This window comes from Mucor mucedo (genome assembly GCF_025094135.1).
Source record: "Mucor mucedo strain NRRL 3635 chromosome Unknown EV154scaffold_259, whole genome shotgun sequence".
In the NCBI taxonomy this organism is placed as follows: Eukaryota; Fungi; Mucoromycota; class Mucoromycetes; order Mucorales; family Mucoraceae; genus Mucor; species Mucor mucedo.
The window spans coordinates 14645-36690 of NW_026252543.1; the positions used below are offsets into that span (position 1 = coordinate 14645).

The window sequence follows — 22046 nt, forward strand, 5'->3', positions numbered from 1 at the left end:
GATTGATTGTGTGAGTGCGGTATTGAATATAGTGACACATAAGGTACTAAAATAGGGATCTACTAATATGAGGGCCAATATTTCATAGGGAATAGAGTCTAGACCAGGGCTACTTTTGGATGGGGATCGTTTGGCACCTTCTAGTATTTCGTCAATCATGAATGGTTGCATTAGTCCTGTAGCAGTATCGCGACTGATTTTGTATTCATCAGTGATATGTGACAATATTTTCGTGACCGATGCCTCTCGGATCGGTTCTGGGTTGAACAGGTCCTGGTAAAATGCTCTAACTGCTTCCTGGATATCCTTTTCAGTATGACATAATTCTTCCGAAACGGGGTGCTTGACTGTGTTCATAGTTCGTTGTTGTTCCCTTTGTTGGATTGTTCGTTTTAAAAATCCGGCAGAGGTTTCGCCTTGTTCACGCCAATGTTTTCCAGCTCGAATTGCATCGATTTCTGCCACCTCCTGTTGAAGAATTCCCAATTGTTGTTCTACGGTGGGTAGTAATTGATTTATTCTGGCAGGATTGTGGGAGTGCTTAAAGATAATTTGGGATCGGCGTAGTTGAAGTCTGTTAATTTGTTTATGTCGCCATTGGCAGTAATATCGACTGAATCGTTGGCAAAACCGTCGCACTTCTCGTTTCATGGCGTCCCATTCTTTTTGAGGAGAATTGTGGGGCTGTTGGGCGGGATCTGGTTTCAATTCTTGAAGCAGTGTGTTTAGCTGTTCGACAAAGCGTTTGTTCTTGGCCAATGTCGGATTGGCTCGGTATATGCCTTTTCCGTGTTTTTTGCTCACCATGGTGAGATCAATGGAGAGTAGAGCATGATCAGTCCAATCAGAGTTGATAAAATTGACTTGGGATGAAGTCATACTGGCTTTGATGGCTAGAGAAGCAAAAATGTAGTCGATGGTGGTGCGGGAGTTACCTCGACTGAATGTGACGTGTGGGTTGTCAATAGAAAAAAGTTCGCTTACATCGTCTGTATTGATACAATCATGTAGAAATTGACCTATTGTTTGTTTCCAAGAGTAGATAGGATTTGGTGGGGATGATTGTGTTGTTCGTTGTGAGGTATAGTGATGATAGTTGAAATCACCTGTGATCAAGAAGTTAGAATATTTAGTAAAATGTTCTATATCCCGATCATCTTTAAATAGAGGCAATGCCATTATATCGCTATAGAATTGTTTTTTTGGGCCCGGTTGGCTGGGAGCGTACAAGTTGAGTAAAAATATTGGTTCAAAGTGGTGATTAATGTGATGTATTTTTACAAATACAGCGTGTTTGGACATAGTGATGAAGATGGGTGTGATTCGAATCATGGGGTTGAAACTAACGATTCCGACGTGTGGTGTCCAAATTGAGTCTTTAGTTTGTAGTTCCATGTTCAGTATGTCGATGATCGCACTGTCTTCTGTTCGGACTTCCTGGAAATTGAGTATGTCATATTTGAGGGAGCGTAGATAACGATTGAATTTCTGTCGAGAGCGTGGGTTTGAGGTTGAAGCTAAACTTCGACAGTTAAGAGATCCAATTTTGAGGTTGGTGCTTTTAAAGTGAGGTCGGTTAGGTTGCCTGTGTATGGTTGCGGGTTGAGTATGATGGTCGCCAGATGAGTGCATAGGGTAATTAGTAGGCATAATATTATGGTTAGTCATAGCGTGATCATATATTGGCATAGGGGGAGAGGTATCGGTAGAGGTACTCATTTATTGGCGGGGGGCTGGTTGACCGACACCAGGCAAGGAGTTATTATACGATTCGTCTTCAATATCCATCTGTTCGTGGACGTTGCTGCTTGGTTGTGTGTTATCACTACCCTTCTCAAATTCTTTACTAGATCCATTAGTCCCAAAATGGTAACTGTCGTCGTTGTCCTTATTTGGTGTATTGGAATCGTTGTTAGATTTGTTGCTATGGGTAGGTCCCTTGTGGAGATCAGTAAGCACCTGATGTGCTTGTTCTTCGGTAATCCATCCTCGATTGACGAAGGTTCGGGCCACTGATCGGCGAAGGTAAATTCGAATAAACTTCAGACCTCTGATGAGACGATTTTGGTGAAACTCGACTGCCTTCGCTGATCGTTCATCCGCCGTAAGGTGAGTTAAAGAGGTGTCGTTAACATGTTCAACTGCAGTTGGATTAAAGTTTGCAATAGGTATAATGTTTGATTTCTTTATGATAGAGTCTAATTCTTCTCGATAGCTATGATGGATCAAAATTGCCACCACGCCACGAGCTGGATAATGAATATCGAGAATGCGGCCATTATCGATTCCCATGGTTCGAAGTTTTTGACGGAATTCCTTGATGCGAATTCGATATTTGTTAGGCAAGTATAAATAAAGAAAAGTATCGGAAGATGTTTGTGCAGCGGGGGCTTCAAAGATACGAGCGGCTGCTTTACGTTGCTTAGGCGTAACTCGCTTACGAGGATTGTTCAGCAAGACCGGCTTTTTTGCCATGTCTGCAAAGGAGGTCTTAGTAGGTTCATTTTTATTATCATTAGGAGCTTTAGTGGTATTGTGACCAGTGGTCGGTTGTTTTGCCGAATAGTTAGTGTCTGAATACTTAGAGGCATTGCTGCCAAAGCTATTAAGAATATTTTCTGGAACAGTAAAATCAAAATTTCCAGCACGTCGAGTGTCAGAAAGTTTTTGTTCCAGCGAAGTTATGCGAGCATTAGAAAGTTTTAGTTCCTGACGGAGTGTTAAATTTTCTTTTGTAGTCATTTCGAAAAGGGCAACAAGTCGATTCATCTGAGCTTGCAAGTCCAAAGCCCATTTGGGTGTATCGTTATCACGGAAAGAAGAATTATTAGCTACCTCAGGTAGGCTACTCTGAGATACAAAATCATTTGACGTATCTGCAAAAAGAAAGGTGTTTCTCAATGAGGGAGTCTCCTTGTCGAGGGGGTGAGATGAGATATCGTCAGGAGAAATATCATCGTGGGACGTGGCAGGTGTTAACTGGTTTGTAGAAAGCGTGTTGTTTTCCATCGCGTTGTGGAAAGTAGATGGCCGAGAGATGTGGCTCATGGTGGAGGTGTTTGTACCGGTGTATTTCTTTTGACGTGTAATGTTGTCTTCAAACAGTTTTACTATGGTAGAAGCAGTGAAAGGACGTTTGGTTGCTGGTTTACAGATTAGGGAAGGTGGGTCAACGGTTGTTACGGTATTTGCGGGAGGGCCTGTAAGTTGTTTAGAGTTCTCAGGTGATGTGGAAGATTCCTGAGAATCTGCACCCAATGAGCAGTTGTCGTGTATGTCTTTCGAGGTCGGAAGGATACTCTTTGGACGTCGAGGGGGAGCCAGAATTGGTTGAGAAATCGGTGTTGTTGCTTTAGCTGTCGAGATTGTTATAATAACTTGATATCTTTGTGTCGTACAAAACAAAAGTTTTTGTACGGAGGAAAAGATGTGAGGTCAGTCATACTTATAAAGAAAAGGGCGTGCATGAATAATTTACTTTTTGGGTGGATTTCATTGGCTAATAAATGAACTCCATGACGTCAGTTTTAATTTTATATAAATACCAGCTTTTTTTTCCTTGTTTTTCTCAGGTTTGCCTCATGTAGAAAAGGTTTCGAATTCGTGATGAATTGCCAACCCATTTAAAATCAACTGGTATGTTTCTCAAATTATGTTAAAACATAGTAAAATAAACTTCAGCATGTTTTTCTCATGAATATTTGTGTAAAATAACGTATTAGCACTACATTACAGCAGCAGCTTCCCTATACACCAAGAGACAGTAAAACCTCTGATTTCAACTGAACAAAAAAAAAAGTTAGAGTAATGTAACAGAGTTTACAAATCTAAATAAAAACGAAAGAACATAAAAAAAAAAGTCGTTTACTTCAGTATTCAATCCTTTGAAATTTTCCAGATGAGAGAAGACAGGGTCATGTTTCCAGCAAGTATGTTCAGAGTTTATTGTATATGGAATAGGATATTATTACTGTCAAGAGTGCTATAAAAAGTTGATGTTACTATAAGTTAAATTGGATAAATGAAGTCTATTTTGGTAGACTTAATTAAACCATATACACACGTGTAGCTTTATTTAGGAGTTGTACGTCCAATACCCCCGCAACAAAATCTCCAACCATATTCTTTCCTAATCCCGCCTTGTGTCTAGTTAAGAATAAATTAAGATAATATTATATTATAAAACTATGAAACTCCATTATTTTGTAACAAGACTTAAGTGTACCCTATTTTATACTTCATTTATTAATTATATTGAAACCTTGATAGTTAGACTAATCATATATCCCGTTATACTTTTTGATGACTTTTTTTTTTTTTTTTTTTTTTTGCTATTCTTTTTGTTTGTTTGTTTTTTTTAAAAAATTAGGGAATGGAGGTAAGAGGCTTCTGTTTGAACATGCTGAAACTCGGGAGAAGAATTGATATAGTCTTGACCATCTTCATATTCAACTTGTTCCTTTGGAAAGATGAGTATTTGAATCCCATAGGCTCGCACCAACAATTTTTCGATATCAGCACATGTAATTTCCACAGCGATGGTCTGTCCGTTCTTGGCACACATCTTGAATTCTTTTTCGTTCGACAACGTTTGCAATTTATGTTGGTCATACAATCGATAGTAAACTGAGGGTTTAGACACCCTGGTCACCTTGATCGCCAAATTCCAATGCATGATATCAAGCTGTTTTCTCGTCGAAAAAAATAAACATCCAAATAGGGTCGATGGCATGTCCACATGAGCTGTGGATTCACATTCGTTCAAAGAAAAACCACAGTGATCAATGATCATCAGTTCCAATCGAGAGGGTAATCGATGCGATAAGTCGTGCAGAAAATTCATCACGTGGTAGATTTTACAATTTTGAAAATGTAGAAGCTTTAAAGATGCTGGCGCCTCCATCGTACCGTCGTCACAATAGACCAAATTCACTCCAGCGATCACTAATGTTTTTAGGACTGGACAATGCTGAAAGATATGGTTGATAAAGTGTCCCGTCATTATCTTATCACGTCCTGACTCTACATAAGTGATGACATGATGTAAGGATACCTGGTCCAAATCCACAGTTAAATGTTCTAATTGAAAGCCAATTTGTTGGATTAAAGACACATGGGGTAAATTGAAGTTGGCGTTGACTGGAAAATAAGATACAACGGTTTCAAGTAGGTTATCATCATAAGAATCAATGGCGGTAGGGGAACTGATATGCAAAACAGGACGCTGTCCAAAAGAAGGTTCATTGTAGCGTATCTTGATATTTTTACAGAACCCAGTGCTTGTAGATATTCCCTTCAGAACCTGAGGCAAAGAACAAATCACTAAATTGCGACCATAAAATTTACGGATCTTGCTCAAATAGTTTAAAAATTGAACCCAAATCTCCACGGGTATCCTTTTGCTTAGTCCTTCATATTCAAGATAAGGGTATTTGCCCAAGTTTGTATCCATAAACCATGAATGAAGTCGTGGAAATAGCAACATCATGAGACGCATGATAGAATGACTAGTAGTCACCAAAGTGCCATCGATCTGCAGATGGACAATACGGGGTATTGCTTGCACACGGGTTGGATCGATGACTTTATTTTCTTGAGCTTCATAGGGATCATACCTGTTACTGCGCACAACATGTAAACTACTCAAGTTGGAGCATCTTGTCACAATGGTGCCTATATCATACATTTGGGAAGAACTAGTGACACTGAGTTCGAGACTTGTTAAATTCTTGAATTCCTCTAATGGGGTGGATATGTTATAGTGTATGATGTGCCAATCGGGTAAAATCATTTTTTGGAGCGTTGTCTTGAGAAACCAAACAACATATTGATAAGCTCTTGCATCTTGTTCACAATTTTTACAAAAGCCAGGTATTTCAACCAGTTGAGCTGGTCGGTTTATGAGAGAGTGATGTTCAAATAAGAGTCTGGTAAAGAAGGAAGCCCTTTGGGGTACGGCCTCAATTCGTTGTAGGTTGGGTAACACGTTTAAAATGAGACCGAGATCCTCTTCTAGTTTGGCGTTGGTAAGTTTGACATTGGTCATTTCGGTAAATGCTTTAAATGAATGGACGAGTTGATTCGTGTGGGTGGTGGAACGGCTCATGCATGATAAAAATGTGTCGTGTTGCTTGATAGACAACATGGTTACTTCCTTGTATAATAACATTCGAGCAATACGACACCAGTGCTTGCAAACAAGCATCCGCTGAAAACCCCCTCGTTGACATTCAAGTGTGTCATGACAAGCACGATCGAGAAGCTTAAAGATCTCGGTTAACACTTCGGCTGGTATTTGATTCCAGTTTGGCATAACAGTTTTTTACTTTGAAGGTAAACGCCTAAGAAAAACAAAAAGAGAGAGAGTTGACTATTGCCCACACACATATACACACACACACACATACCTATAATTGTGACATAAACTTTGCGCCCATGACGATCTGTTCTTTTGTCTTGAAACACTTTTGCAGTGAATTCGTCCCACCACACGAGCTTGATCTCGGTGAGTTTGATCTTAAATTACTTGTGCTAACTTTCAGTGGGGAAATTTTATAAAAGAAAGCAACGTTAAATTCCCTGTAATTTGTTTGCTAATTTTCCTCTCGGCATTGACCATTCATCTCAATGATGCATCTTTGATGATGTCTATCATGGAATCCCTTCATATGCTGCTGATACATTATGAGCATCACTGCCACCACCAGTTAATAAGATTATAGATTGTTTCTACAAGTAAGAATAACCTTAGAATCTGATACAGTCACACAGAATTAAATTCATGCAAATCCATTTAAAAATGAGACACTTTACTCGTTGCCACCCACTTTTAAGGAGTCAGGTTGAATGGACAAAGTCTGGCCCCCTAGGATGACTTTTAACTAAAATATGAAATGTTTCGTGTTTTTCGTATATCTGTCGTATATATTCACTACTATTTATCATTTCATTTTGGATTTGAAAGAGAAGGATTTATATTCTACTTGGAATGTAGTTTTAGAGCGCATCATTTACAAAAAAAAGGCTGTGTACATGATTTACCCGCGCTTATTGACTGTTAGAATAGGGGTTTGTCAAGAAAAGCATGGCATTTATCATGTGGGTAAGGTGATGCAACTTTTTTTTTTTTGGCGAAAAAAAGTTTATCAGTAGAACAGTCAAAATCACTGTGTTTTAGATGATTGCCAAGAATGTTTCAAAAAAAAATTAAGTGCCTTGTTTTTTTTTTTCTTTTCTCTGGGTGATGTTTTCTCCAATGAACTCTCTTTGCGGGAAGAGGTGTTCCTTAAATGAAACACTGTACAATAACGGGACCCTATCTTTTTATAGCTTAAATACAATAGCTCAAGATAATTAAATAATGAAATACATCACAAAAAAATTAAAACCTAAATGTGTCCAATTTATCTGTATTTAGATTTACACCACGTTTTTTTTCTCAGGTAGCCTTTTTTTAAATTAAAAAACGAGGTTGTTGCTAAAAAAAGGGAACTCGAGAAAAGAGTCGAAAATATCATTTAAAGATTTTAGGCAATCTCACGGGCCACCCCCAACTGCCTCTGTATTACACTTCTTCATTGTGCCATTTATGAATACAGAGGCACTTTTTTCTTTTTTTTAAAAAAGAAGGAGAGACGGAGCTCGAATTTTTTAAGAGCACATGGTAGTGTGTATTTTTTTTTTTTTTTTTTTTTGACAATCATTGTTATCTTCCCTCACCTGACACACTCTTAAAAAAAAAAAAAAAAAAAAAATTGGATTTCCGATATGTGTGGGAGTTGTATAATGAGCCTCTCCTTAAAGAAGATCACCACAGAAAAAAAAAGTCTAGACACTAAAGATAGAAAAAAGTAAACCCTTTGTTTTAATAACAACAATGAAACCAAAAAGATGTTTTTTTTGTCAAAATAGATCTTCACCCTTTTTTCGGAAGCTTCCGATAGCTGAGAAAGAAATAAAAAAAAAATAGGGTGGCTGGGCTAAACCCCCCCCCCCCCTTAAAAAAAAAAGACGCCCCCCCCCCTTCATTGTCTTCTTTTTAGTGAGTTTATTTTAGCTGAAAAAAAAAAAGATTAGGTAAAACAAGTAAAACGTCAAATTTGATCATTATTTCATGTGATGATGGAGCCTCCTCAGGATTATCTAATGAATAATATAAGAGATAAACATTATGGGTAACTGATGAACGGGGTCACCCTCATGAATAGGTTAATAAGTTGTTTTTTCCCTAACAACCCCATCTTGTAATTACACCATGCACCATGTAAAAAAAATAATAGAGAAAGAGAGAGAGAAAAGGTCCGCCCCCCAAAAAAAAATGTTTGATAAGAGGTTTCATATTCTATAAATAAAAAAATGTTGAATTCTGTAAAATTAGAAGTTTATTTTTAAAAAAAAAAAAAACTAATCTAAGTAAGCGTAATATCCGTGGTTGTAGCAGCATCAGCCGAGCTAGTGACATTGGTAGCAGCAGGTGCATTGACCGTAGGATAAACATACTGCGTCTCCCAATAAGGTTGAGTAATATTATTACATGCCATGGCAGGAATGACATTAAATACTGTTTGCAACGTAGGCAACCATTTCATTGTCATGTTCACCGTAGCATGATTCAATTCATGTTCAAGTACAATATGACCATGTTTTTCTTTACCCGACTTTTGATCAGCGATCCAACCTTCAAAGTAACCATTCACGGTAGCCTCAGGTAAATTACCTCCACCAGGGGCAGGCATATCCCAATCGTTCGAATCTTCGTCCCACAAGATCGTACGCATACCCATTTGCCAAGCAATCGATCTCAATCGATCATCCACGTCTCCCTGAGGAGGTCGCCAGCATTTAGGTGTAATACCAATCGCTTCCTTGATCGCCTTCAAGGTCCAGTAAAGTTCAGCAACCGCTTGTTTGTTGGTAACCGTTGTCATGGCAGGATGAGACCAGGTGTGAACACAGATATAATGACCATCATTGAATGCACGTTTAGCAGCTGCAGGATACGTAGCCACGTTGGAACCAATGTACTATAAGAGGAGGAGGAGGATAATTTTTAAAATTTTGATTTCTGTATATTCTTTTTTATAAACTTACAAAGAGGTTGGCCTTTTGGTTATTATGGTCTGCCAAGAAATTATAGAGGGCAGGTTCAGCAAATGGGTTCTCCGTTTTAGCATCTTTACCGGTATAACGGTTAAAAGGTCCATCATCATAGGATAAACCCCAATCACCCTTGGTAGGGCAAGAATAAATATCATGAGGAATATTGATCTTGGGTTTAACACAATTGGTATCTGACCACCAACAATAAGGATCCTTAGGGCCATCGGTATCAGGTACGAATCCTTTACTGGTTTGTTTACGTACGGGAGCCTTGGGTACAAGAGACCAATCAATCTTGTTATAGGCAGCTTTGACTTCTTCGCTTTCAGTGTCGGGAGAGACCCAAGGTTCAGGGTATCCCTTCAAGGTCTCAGTGGATAAGGCAGTAGCGACATCATAAGGACCAGCGTTATAGGAAGAAACCACACCGGTGGCTGCAGGCATACTGGGAAAGACAGGAGAGAATTGAGCAATGTAAGACGTCGTGGTAGTAGGGGCAGACGTAGTTTGAGTAGGGGCTGCAAACACGTACTGTGAAGCAGCCAAGATGGCAAGTAAGGAAAGTCTCATAGGTTCTTATAAAGAGAGAGAGAGTGAATGTATAATGATAAAAAAATTGAGCAGGTTTCTCTCGCTTTCTCTCTATTTATAAGAAAGTGTCATCCTCATGTCTCAGCACCTTTTTTTGACGTTGTGAAAAGATTTACCCGTAAAGACATCTACAATGTCATCTTTTTATAAATAGAAAAAAAAAACTATTAAAAAAAAAAAAAAACCTTTTTTTGGTATATTTAAGCCGGTTATAGATTATTATTATTATTTTTATTTCATTGACCGCACAATGGCATCGAGTAAATGTTGAGCATCTGGAGCAGAAGAAGTAACATCTGGTATAAGACCTGCTTGTTCCATTGCTTCTGCTGTTGTTGGACCAATAGCAGCCAATAAAGCACCATTGAATTGATGAGGGTCAATACAGTCGAGTACATAATGAAGACCCGAAGGACTAAAATAGACATACCACGACGACAATGAGTTTAACTGAGATAGACGATTGGATAGATTGGCATGACGAGTGGTGGCATACGATTGAATTTCATGCACGTGGAATCCAGCAGCTTTTAATTCTGTAGGAATTAAATCCCGTCTTTTATCTCCGGCCAGGAAGAGCAGCTCTCCGGCGGCTTTGGGTAGAGCCATGAGATGGGGGAGTAATTCGAGTGCCCTGGGTGCTACTGTCCAATGAGAAGGGTCGTTAAAAAGCGCAGGTAATTCATTTGATAAGATATGAGCGGTGTGTGGACCCACTAAATACACAGGCAATTTATTCCAAGCAGCTTTTGTCTCTTCTGACATGAAGGTAATTTGACTGTAAGCTTCTGCCATGGCATGCACTGAACGATGAGAAGTCAAGATGAGAGCAGTCCAACGTTCAGGACCTGCAGTTAAAATATCTTTTATGCTGTCAATATGTGTAGAGACATGATCCAGTACAGGTATGAATTGGGTAGAGAAACCATGAGTTGTAAATAATTCATCATATGCATCGTGTGTATCTTTCTTTTTGAATAAGACAACTCTTTTTGTCATTTTTTTTTTTTTGGGGGGAGGAGGTGGAGGAGGAGGGGGATAAGAAGGTGTGCCCCGTCGGAGAGATGCCGAAGTGATGAGGATACACAAATGTAAAATGATTGGCTATTGTTGCTGGTGACGTTATTGTGCCCTTTTTCTCGGAGTCAATTATAAATAATGAAAATGATCGGAACCGAATCAAACAAGTCCTCTCTCTCTCTCTCTCAATGTCTCTCCTCAATTAGTTAATTGTTTAAAAAAAGAAAGATTATATAACAATCAATATGAGTAAACAATGAATTTTTATTATTATTATTATGATGATGAATTGATTAAATAAGATGGGGGGATAATAAATAAATAAAAAAAAAGAAAGGGAAAGCCCCTTGTATATTTATATAATAGTTGATTGGAACATGCAATGCGTGTGTTCTGTTTGTATATGTCCATTGTACAATACTTATTAAAAGTCAGTCTTTTTTTTTTTTTTTTTTTTGAGTAAAGTTGAGCCCAGTCCATTGAAAAGAAGAGGAAAGGTTCCTTCCCTCCCCCCCTTTTTTTTTTTTATATTTCCTTTTTATTTTTTCCTTTTTTTTTATATTTTTTTCTTTCTCTCTCTCTCTCTCTCTTTCTTTCTTTCTTTTAGACTACTACTACTACCACTACAAAAAAAAAAGAAAGTCAAAAAAAAAAAAAAGACAAAAATGCCGCATTCATCATCTATTATTACTGCTGTTACTAACGCAACAATATCAACGCCATCATCGACATCAGCATATTATAGCAGAGTATCACCTACTTTGACATCTACTCCTCCACCTTGTGCCTCTCCAGTAGAATTGGCTCCTATTCTAGATCTTTGCGGTAATATAAAAGAGAAGCACAATCACACAAGAAAAAAAAAAAAATTAAACTTTTTTTTTTATATATTATTAGACAACAGACCACCTTCACCAGATTCACCAAAAATCAAGAGATTATCAGATGGTGTGTTTGGCAAGACGTATTATCCTCCTTCTTATCTAGAGCCCAAACCACAATTTGTTGTTGAACCAACAAGCAATTTATTATTCCCACTCCACTTGTTTACCATCCTGAAAGAGACATTTTATTCCCCCACTCATGTGCAGATACCCATACCGCGTCGACGATCGTCCTCCCTCTCTAGCAACAGAGTTGCCACGACAACGGTGAGTCCTCATCACCAACAACAACAGCAACAGCAACAACATCATCAATATCAACAACAACAACAACAGCGTATGGCTGCTACGTCGCGTATCATTATATCCCCTTCACCTTCCACTAGTAGTAGTAGCACATCTGGTAGCACAATGGGGGATCCAATGTCACCTACAATGACTGCAGCTTCTGCTTCTGCTGCTGCTGCTGCTGATCATCGAAACCCTGGTTCTCATCTTGCCAAATCATTGCTCAAGTCCATCCCATCCGACACTCCATCCAAGTCTCATAAACGCTTAGCCGATGTCATGTATCACCATACCGTGGTTCATCATAAAAACAATAAATCCAATGTCGATCAAAGCATGTTCTTGACAAAAAATGCACATATTAAAAGACCTCGTAACGCATGGATTCACGTAAGGCCCTTTCTTTCTTTCTTTTTTTTAATCTAATTGGTTGACTTGAAAATTTTTTTTGTTTACTGACTATGAAAAAAATAGTTTCGATGTCATTATGGACAAGCATTAAAGGCACAAGACCCTACGCTTCGTGCAGAAGAAATCTCAAAGTAAGGCCCCTTGTAAAGGAATAAAATTGATTGTTTAAAAGAAACTGACATGTATTTGATATGTAGACGTGCATCTCGTCGCTGGGGCAAATTATCTGAAATTGAAAAAAGACCATGGCATGGACTTGCAGAACAGGAAAAATTAGCTCATCGAGAAGCGTTTCCTGAATATCGTTATTGTCCTCGTCGAGCCACTTCTAGTTCTGTTTCACCTCCCTCTCCTACTCATAACAACAATAGAGTTCGATCTGCTACCACGGGTGACATGAATACGCCACTGATGCATGACGTCTTTAGTATTCCCACTTCTCTTCAACGACCTACCAAGCGTGTCAAGCGTAACTCCAAGTAAACTCAAAACAATCAATCAACCCACAAACAATCAAAAAAAAAAAAAAAAAAAAAAAAAGAGCACAAAGAAAAAAAAAAAATTAACATACACACACACACACACAAAAAAAAAGAACACGGGGGTGGGTGTTGGTGCGGGGGAGAGAAGACAAAAAAAATAAAAAAAGATGAGGGGAAACAACAACAACAAAGAAGGGATTTCAACAAACAACAACAATATATATACAAAGTACATAGCCAACAATGTTTTTTTTTTCTTTTTTTTTTGCATTCTTATTTCCACCATATTCCCCCAAGATATCCCTTCTTTTTTTCTCGTAGCATATATATATATATCTCACTTTTTTTTTTTTATTACCCTCCTCCCACACACATATACACACACACACACAACCCACCATCAGCATAAAGTAAATATATACATTCTTTCTTTACAACAATAAAGGATAAATTTAGAACTAGGTTTCTATTATTACATGTACAACATCGATTGGAGTAAAAGAGAGAGTGAGAGTGAGAGTGAGTGAGAGGGGGGGTTCAAACTTTATTTCCACCCCCTTCCCCCCCGAGGGAGTGGGTTACCCATCTTTTTAACCCTGGGTACCTTTATTTTTTTTATTTTTATTTTATACCATTTAGAACAATAGCCCTTTTGTTGTGTACTTTTTAAACATGACAGGTAGGACAAACTTTTTATATATATATATATTCATCCAAAAAAAAAACGCACGGTCACTTGATAAAAAGTGCTTCACTATTAAAAAAAAAAATGTGCCATCTTTTTTTTTTTTTATAACTATTAAAAAGATCATACCAGAAAAAAAAAGAGAGACCCGAAATTTCCGAGTACGAACATAGATTAAAAAAAACCTTAATATTTTTTTATGGTTGAGTGGGATAAGGCCATCTTTTTTTTTTATATATCATCTGTAATCAATAAACATCCCTCCCCCCCCCCTTTTTTTTTATGTAACCCAAAAATAGTGGCAAGTCCGGTCCAAGGATCAACCCTCAACTTTTCGTCACGATAGTATTTTATATATATATATTTAAAAAAAGCTTATTCTTAAATCTCTTTTTTTTTTGAAGTGATATTCTTTTAACAGGTTTTTATCAAAAAAAAGATACAAAAAACAAAAAGGGTCACCCCACCCCACCCCCCCTTTCTTCAAAACAAAATTTAGTAGTTCTGTAGTAGTAGCTTGGGGGGAGTCGGGGGTGGGGTTGGAAAATCACACTTATTTTTTATTTTCCCCATTGTTCACTTGTTATTTGAAACTCCTCCCACCATCATTGGGTTGTACTGATTCATATAACAATTACACAATAAAGGGTTTTAGTTGTAATGCGTTATTTTCTCGCTTGAACCTATAACCCTTTCTTTTTAAAAGTACACCTTCTTTTCACTTAAACACATACACACACATATCAAGGGGGGCGAGTTATATAAACAAAGAATAACAAAAGAGAGAATGAAAAAAGTGGGGGGAATTAAAATCTCTTTGTTGGGAATTATACACGGCGTTTATATATATAGACCTTTTACTGATAAAAAAAAACCCCGATTGAACAATAATGTTGTATTTCTCTCTTGTACCAACATGAAATACGACGGATGGTGATCCGGTCCATGTATATCACACATTAGCTACCTTTTTCTCTTTTTTAGTCTTTCATGGCTTCTTCATTGATTTGTTTCTTGTTGCATTTCTATTTTTGGACGCCCAAGATGACAGAGTGAACGTTTCCTTTTATATATATATGTAGAACAAATCATCCTGAACACTTTTGGAAGCATTTACACTGCCGTTGACTTGTAGCTTGCCTATGTCAATTAGAAACTGTCATGGTTACCAATCCAATATGCTCAAATACTAACCTAAAGTTTCAGATGATGGTATCATGGTGGCCTCACTTCCTAGGGGTCCACATATCACCGTGGGATGTGGCTTCTTAAAAATTCAGTTACACTTATGATCAACACTTACTTTATCAATAATGCATAATAAAGTAAATTTTGGTTGGCTTGTGTAACACGATGCACTTCAAGAAATGAATAGAGTCTCCTTTCTTTTGTTGTTGTATATAACAGCCATTATACTTTTCAGTGTTAAGGAGTAAAAAGATTCATTGTAAGTTTCTCAAATGCATTTTGATTGTTATGTCTATATTTTTGGAGAGTTGCCTCTTTATTGTAATGTTAATTAGAAAGAAGGTTTTAGGTCTCTGATTGTGGGCATATAGTTGTAGCTATGCATTCGAACAAAGAGAGAAAAAACTGTGTGTGTGTGTGTGTGGGGATATCTATGTAGCTTACATGCCAGCAGAAATGAGACAAGTGTGATTTAATTAAGACTTTGTTTTTTCTTTAGTTATCACTACGCTTTTTTATACATGATCTGGCGAAAAAATAGTGATCCCTTATTTGCGTAACAATAGAATTGTCTTCTACTTGCCTGGTTTTTTTTTTTTAAGAAAAAGTACACGGCCAATCTGATCATGGTAAAGCTCAAAAAAAAAAAAATTGAGCTCGCCGATGATTCGTAATGTTATTTAGCATGAATCAAAATGTCAAATCACTGTCCAAATCCGGTCAATACACTCCACCTTTCACATTATTATTAATTGTATGCAATTCATTCTTTATTATCGATTCTTATTCCATTTCCTACTTCCCCCTATCTAGATGCATATTCTGGTCTGACTTATTGAGGTTTGAAATCTCCGTTTAAAATTTTCGATACAGTATCTTGGATATTATGATCAGGCTCTTTTACTAGATCATTATCTTCAGTAGTTTCGGGTTCACGTTTATAATAAGAACAGTATTCGTCTCCGACAGAACCTGAACCTCTGGCACCGTTTTTATTGACACAATCCAAGGGCTGTCCATCTACATTTGTAACCGTCACGGATAGCAAGACAATTGTAGAAAATAAAAGTAAGCTGAAACGGGAAGACTTGCTGAGCATGATGATAATTTAACTTTTTAAGAGTTTTATAAAAAAAAAGCCCCCCCTCGTGCTTTCTTTTTGCATGTCTTTTTATACATCTTTTTTTATTCTAGCGGTTATGCACTCACTAGACCGGATTTTCTTTTATGTACATCACTATTGACGTTGCCAAAAGTAATAGGTAATTGTATCGTCTTATGTATATACAAGTGGTTGTAGGAACGGAATAATTATACGATTGAACCCCCTTGTTACCCCACGCACACATTTTCATAACAAAGGTACTAAACATAATAATATGACGATCATAACATTAAGCTTAAAGTGAGGGGCATATTTTCTTCAATTATCTGAATAAGTTCTTAGTCTCTAATTTCATGTCATAATTTATCTTCCTGCCTACCACGTTTTGTTTAGAACTCGTTCATGGATTAGAATAACTCAAGTTTATGAATAAAGTTATATCTGTGAAATCATCGCAGCAACAATTCACCTTTGTTTTTATTTCCAACAATATAAACGTAAAAACTGACAATGCAGCAGATTACCTTACAGAAATTCTTAAACTCTCCTGTCCTTGTCCTTATGGAAGACGATTACCTTATTGCATTGAAATTGTTTACGTCAGATAGTCTATCACATCTACGAGCGTTTCCATCATGCGAGGTTTTTTGCAAGGAATCTTCGATATCATTTGGTATCGCCATTCTGAACTACTCCTGCCCTAGGTTTAGACCTGTTAGTGGCATAATGAGTAAAAGATCCTTCCCTGTCTAAAATAATGGATATATCCTCGCCGAATCTTAATTAAACTTATCGTTAATAATAGCATGCATTAATGCAATGCTGATGATTATATTTGTCTATGGCTCGGTAGGCCAAAAAATCATGTGGGCGTGCGGCATTAGTGAAAGCCTAAATCCAATAATGTTAACCTGGACATATTACTAATAATATTGATCAACAAGTAAAAAAAAAAATACATACAGCTATAACAATTTGTGTGTAGGAGTAAAAGCGTATACTTTAGAAAGTCAGTATTTCAAAATAGCTGTAGTGTCATTGTCACACTTGGAGTAACGAAGAAAAATAGCCCTTTTTTTCTTTTTGTAAAACACACGAAGAAGGGGATTCATACAAACAATGGCAAAAGATTTAATTAGAATAAAAGTAGAACCAACCTCTTTGATGGAATTACACGGGGGTCGTGTATCGATGCGGCTATAATGACATACGTTTTAGTGATAAAGCCATTTTCACTTGCCGTCTTTATTAAGTATTTGTCTCATAATAAAAGTTGCACAAGATGATGTGAATTCCTTCTTTATCCGGCGAATCGATTAAACGCCTATCCTAACATGCTACGACAGATGGTGGTGGTGGATTATCCAGTGCGAGAATATCACACTACAAAAAAAGTGAATGCATTGGCTATATTTGACAGTCCTTTTTTCCTCTCTATTGGTCTTCAGTAGTTTCATCATTGAGTTATTTTTTGTTGCATACTTTGGAAGCCCACTATGACAGAGTGGACGTTTATTTTTATATATAAATATAAAATTAATCATCCTAAACACTATTAGAAACATTCATTATGATCGACTTATAGCTTGTCTACACTTTATTCAGAAACTGTCTTGGTTACTAACCCAATCGGCTAAAATACTAAACGAAAGTCTTAGATGATGGTATCACTGCGGCCATTATGGCTTCACGTTCGGGGGTCATGTATCATTGTGGGGGATGGCTTCTGCAAGTCTCATCCAGTTGCACTCAAACTGCTCCCAAGATCAACACTTTACTTTATCAATAACAAATAGAAAGTAGAAGTTTTGGTTTGCTTGGGTAACACAACGGCGTCTTTTCTTTTTAAAAAAAAAATGAATAGTTATTTTAGTTGCTTTCGCGTCTGTCTAAAGATAAACGCTCTGCTGTAAAATACCTCCTACCATGTAGTGATAATGAGTGAGACGATCCATCGTGAGTTTTTCAAATGCGTTTTGAGTGTCCTGTTTATATCAGAGAATTATCTTTTTATTGTGTGTTAATGGTAAAGAACGCCAGTCTGCTGATTATTTAAGGTTTTAGGCCTCAGATTGTGTGCATTTAGTTGTAGCTCTGCATTAAAACAAACGGAAAGATTGGAAAAAAGAAAAGGAAAGTGTGTGCGGGGAGTATCTTTTAGCTTTGACTAGTAGAATAAGACAAGTGATTTAATCGAGACTTGTTTTTCCTATCACTTCGCTTTTTACATGATCTCAAAAAATAGTGATTCCCTATTTGCGTGAAAATAGAATGAGACGACTTTTATTGTCCTCTACTTGCGTGATCAAAAAGAAAGTACGTAATAGTTAATTTGATCATTGTAAAAGGTCCAAGAAAATGAACACGCTGATAATTTAGAGCGATATTTGGTATATAATAAAACGTAAATCGTTGCTTAAATCCAACCATAAACTCCTCCTTTACATTGTTATTGATGGCATGCAATTTATTCTTTATTATCATTCCCATTTCATTTAGACTAATTCCCTCCTTTACCGAGGTTTCCTACAGTACTTTCATTTTCCCCATCATCTTGCCGGATTCAGCTTATATTACCCCCAGCAGCTCCTGCAGTTTTCCCCACAAAATCACCGCCATTTCCTACTGTTAAGACACTGGTAATAGTTCTTAAAGGATAAGGTGGATATAGGTTATTAACACTGCGGTTAATAATAAAGTAGTTATGAAAGTGAGCACCAGACTGGAAGTAGTCAACTTAAGAAATCTTATAATATAAAGTTTTTAGGATAAGAAGATAATCAACGATGATTTTAAGAGGGCGTAAGTAATATAAATATAAACGAATTGCCAAGATTAAAAAGAAAAGTAATTATGTTATTATAAACAATATCTTATGTACGGTTGTAGTAATAAAGAGATTCGAGTCGAGTGTGAAAATATGAACTTTAAGTTAATTGTTATATGTAAGTATAAACTTAAGATAAACAAGAAGTAGGAAAGTTGAGGGAAACACAAAGGAGTCAATTACAAATTATTAAGAAACTAGATTTTTAGTTAAGATAAAACTGGAGATATACACTAATATCATAAATTATTCGTGCACTCCAGGAAAAAAATTCGTTCATTTTTACCATAAAATTTCGTTCAGCGCCCCAATAATATTTCGTTTAAACTAAGAAAAAAATTACGCGCATTTAAAAGTGAAAAATTCGTTCATTTTCTGGAGCTTGTTTACAAAATTACATTTGCAATGGATAACATTATTATTGAAGATGATCAAGGAGGCGCAATTGATGAGCAGGGAAATGAGATTGTTGAAATGTTAATGGATGTCGACTACGAGACTTTTCCCTTGGGAAACGCTACAGAGTATGATCAATATGTCGATGTCAAGCCAACCGAGAAAGAGAAAAAAGAGGTTAAGAAAGAAGAGTTTGTGGAAGCTGAGACTGGCAGCACCGACCCTGAAATGCCTATTCGAAAGACTTATAGACGTTATAAAGACGAGGATAAAGAAAAGTTTTTTTATTATTACACGCAGACAGATATGTCCACCCGAGCAATTGCTCAGAAATTGAATATACCTCCTTCAACAGCGCAAACATGGGTAAAACAAAATGAAAAAGATCCCCAAGACACGATCATGCGAAGACCCGGCAGTGGAAGACCAGTTGGTAGACCCGCATTGCTAAATGAAAACCACGAGGCTTTTTTGGTCAACCTTGTAGACTAAAATGCTGGGTTGGTTTTGGATGAGATGATGGAAAGTTTGACAAATGAATTCAGTGACCTCAGCATTTCCAAAACGGCACTCTATAATTTTGTAACCGAGAAATGCCGCATATCTTTGAAAAGAGCCCACTTTCACTCTGTCGAAAGAAATAGTCCTGAGAAAATTGAGCAGAGACGTCAATGGGTTATTAGATGGATGAGTACTGATATGGACTACAATAGTAATTGCGTGTTTATTGATGAAGCTGCGTTTCATATTAATATGAAACGTAGCGTAGCATGGTCTAAGAAGGGAGAATGTGCGGTTGTTGTTGTGCCTAAAACAAGAGCAAAAACAACAACTATTTTGGGGGCCATCTCACCTTCCGGTGTTGTCAACGTCAGTATCCGACGTCCAAGAGTTGCAGCCTCTTCAAAAAAAAGAAAAGCCGAAGGAGGAAAGCCTGTCAGTATCAAAGGCGGGACCGTTACAGGTCATTATTTTAACTTCATTGCCAACACACTAGACGTAATGGATCGACACGAGGAGTTTAAGAACCACTACCTTGTCATGGATAGTGCGCCTATCCACACCAACAAAGATATACAAACATTTATCGAAAAACGTGGGTATGGCTGTATCTATCTCCCTCCTTACTCCCCTGAACTGAATCCAATCGAACAGTTTTGGTCAGTTTGTAAGAGTAAACTTAAGCGGGTAAAGCTGTTGGATGAAGAGACCTTGACAATGAGAATAAGAGATGCATGTAACAATGTACTTATCAGTGACCTCCAAGGCTTTTGTAGATATTCTACAAAAAAATTTGATGATTGTCTTGATGGTAAACCCATTTAATAAAATATATTTTCATTCGTTCATTTCGTTCGTAGACTCTGCACGAATTATTTTTTAATTTTTGAGCGATAATTTAATTCGTCGCTGAAGGAAATTTTTTCTTGAAGATGAACGAATTTTTTTCGAATATTTTGTATTTATTACAAAAAAAAAGGGACGTATTTATAGAAAATATCCTATCCTGTGTAACACCAAGTCAATTTAGATTGGCTGCAACACTACACTACTCTCATTTTCTTCATCATCTTCCGAGATTTCGCCCACAAAACCCAGAGAAACTCCTGCGATATCATCCGTAGTAGGACCAACAGCATAATCAGTATTTTTCATTCTTTCAAAAGATCCTTTTTCTTGTTCACGCTTTATCATATCTACTGATCCAGTCATCGTAGAACAGTGCTCGCCTCCTGCAAAACCTGAACCTATAGCACCCATTTCATTGACACAATAAAAGGGCTGTCCGTCTACTTTTGTAAACGTAACGGATAGCAAGACAATTGTAGAAACTAAAAGTAAGCCGAAATGAGAAGACTTGCTGAGCATGATAATAATTTAACTTGATAGTATTTTATCTAATGCAAAAAAAAAAAAAAAAAAAACCCTCGTGCTTTCTTTTTGCGTGTCTTTTTATACATCTTTTTTTATTCTAGCGGTTATGCACTCACTAGACCGAATTTTCTTTTATGTATATCAATATTGACGTTGCCAAAAGTAATTAGTATTTGTATCATCTTCTGTATATACAAGGGGCTGTGGGAACGGAATAATTATATGATTGAAACCCCTTGTTACCTCACGCACACATTTTCATGGCGAAGGTATTATACATAATAATATGACGATCATAACATTAAGCTTGAAGTGAGGGGTATGTTTTTCTCAATTATTTGGATAAGTTCTTAGTCTAATTTCATGTCATAATTTATCTTCCTGCCTACCACGTTTTGTTTAGAACTCGTTCATGGGATTAGAATAACTCAAGTTTATGAATAAAGTTATATCTGTGAAATCATCGCAGCACCAAATGACCTTTATTTTTTATATCCAACAATGTAAACGTAAAAACTGACAATGCAGCAGATCATTTTACAAAAATTCTTAAACTCTCCTGTCCTTGTCCTTATGGAAGACGATTATCTTATTGCATTGGAATTGTTTACGTCAGATAGTCTATCACATCTACGAGCGTTTCCATCATGCGAGGTTTTTTGCAAGGAATCTTCGATATCATTTGGTATCGCCATTCTGAACTACTCCTGCCCTAGGTTTAGACCTGTTAGTGGCATAATGAGTAAAAGATCCTTCCCTGTATAAAACAATGGATATATCCTCGCCGAATCTTAATTAAGCTTATCGTTAATAATAGCATGCATCAATGCAATGCTGATGATTATATTTGTCTATGGCTCGGTAGGCCAAAAAATCATGTGGGCATGCGGCATTAGTGAAAGCCTAAATCCAATAATGTTAACCTGGACATATTACTAATAATATTGATCAACAAGTAAAAAAAAAAATACATACAGCTATAACAATTTGTGTGTAGGAGTAAATGCGTATACTTTAGAAAGTCAGTATTTCAAAATAGCTGTAGTGTCATTGTCACACTTGGAGTAACGAAGAAAAATAGCCCTTTTTTTCTTTTTGTAAAACACACGAAGAAGGGGATTCATACAAACAATGGCAAAAGATTTATTTAGAATAAAAGTAGAACCAACCTCTTTGATGGAATTACAAGGGGGTC

The 22046-nt window shown here is 37.0% G+C and overlaps 9 protein-coding genes across 9 annotated transcripts; 3 read left to right on the top strand and 6 right to left on the bottom strand.

The window, feature by feature from the left end:
• Positions 1-4336: 4336 nt before the first annotated feature.
• EV154DRAFT_583641 (uncharacterized protein) lies at positions 4337-6313 on the bottom strand (the record flags this gene model as incomplete). The annotated part of the gene is made up of 1 exon (XM_051606714.1): positions 4337-6313. One exon carries the CDS (start codon positions 6311-6313, stop codon positions 4358-4360), a length of 1956 nt encoding a protein of 651 aa, XP_051450339.1. The 3' UTR covers positions 4337-4357.
• A 2052-nt stretch (positions 6314-8365) lies between these two features.
• EV154DRAFT_608127 (uncharacterized protein) lies at positions 8366-9698 on the bottom strand. The gene is made up of 2 exons (XM_051607659.1): positions 9091-9698; positions 8366-9023 (listed from the first exon to the last, which is right to left on the bottom strand). The coding sequence occupies exons 1-2, from the start codon at positions 9667-9669 to the stop codon at positions 8409-8411; spliced, it is 1194 nt and encodes a 397-aa protein (XP_051450340.1). The 5' UTR covers positions 9670-9698; the 3' UTR covers positions 8366-8408.
• Positions 9699-9896: 198 nt separating this feature from the next.
• EV154DRAFT_557149 (tetrapyrrole biosynthesis, uroporphyrinogen III synthase) lies at positions 9897-10742 on the bottom strand. The gene has a single exon (XM_051605405.1). It carries the CDS (start codon positions 10687-10689, stop codon positions 9922-9924), a length of 768 nt encoding a protein of 255 aa, XP_051450341.1. The 5' UTR covers positions 10690-10742; the 3' UTR covers positions 9897-9921.
• Positions 10743-11258: 516 nt separating this feature from the next.
• Positions 11259-12878, top strand: EV154DRAFT_532753 (uncharacterized protein). Its single transcript, XM_051603936.1, has 4 exons — positions 11259-11535; positions 11608-12272; positions 12357-12424; positions 12491-12878. Exons 1-4 carry the CDS (start codon positions 11376-11378, stop codon positions 12774-12776), a joined length of 1179 nt encoding a protein of 392 aa, XP_051450342.1. The 5' UTR covers positions 11259-11375; the 3' UTR covers positions 12777-12878.
• EV154DRAFT_532757 (uncharacterized protein) lies at positions 12812-13264 on the bottom strand (the record flags this gene model as incomplete). Its single annotated transcript, XM_051603937.1, has 1 exon — positions 12812-13264. A coding segment is annotated over exon 1 (249 nt), but the record flags the coding sequence as incomplete, so codon positions are not given.
• A 2138-nt stretch (positions 13265-15402) lies between these two features.
• EV154DRAFT_532758 (uncharacterized protein) lies at positions 15403-15771 on the bottom strand. The gene has a single exon (XM_051603938.1). It carries the CDS (start codon positions 15745-15747, stop codon positions 15481-15483), a length of 267 nt encoding a protein of 88 aa, XP_051450344.1. The 5' UTR covers positions 15748-15771; the 3' UTR covers positions 15403-15480.
• Positions 15772-16174: 403 nt separating this feature from the next.
• Positions 16175-16680, top strand: EV154DRAFT_557151 (uncharacterized protein; the record flags this gene model as incomplete). Its single annotated transcript, XM_051605406.1, has 2 exons — positions 16175-16483; positions 16559-16680. Exons 1-2 carry the CDS (start codon positions 16264-16266, stop codon positions 16678-16680), a joined length of 342 nt encoding a protein of 113 aa, XP_051450345.1. The 5' UTR covers positions 16175-16263.
• Positions 16681-20503: 3823 nt separating this feature from the next.
• Positions 20504-20845, bottom strand: EV154DRAFT_571996 (uncharacterized protein; the record flags this gene model as incomplete). The annotated part of the gene is made up of 1 exon (XM_051606306.1): positions 20504-20845. The coding sequence occupies one exon, from the start codon at positions 20843-20845 to the stop codon at positions 20504-20506; it is 342 nt and encodes a 113-aa protein (XP_051450346.1).
• A 438-nt stretch (positions 20846-21283) lies between these two features.
• EV154DRAFT_557152 (uncharacterized protein) lies at positions 21284-21790 on the top strand (the record flags this gene model as incomplete). Its single annotated transcript, XM_051605407.1, has 2 exons — positions 21284-21593; positions 21669-21790. The coding sequence occupies exons 1-2, from the start codon at positions 21374-21376 to the stop codon at positions 21788-21790; spliced, it is 342 nt and encodes a 113-aa protein (XP_051450347.1). The 5' UTR covers positions 21284-21373.
• Positions 21791-22046: the final 256 nt, after the last annotated feature.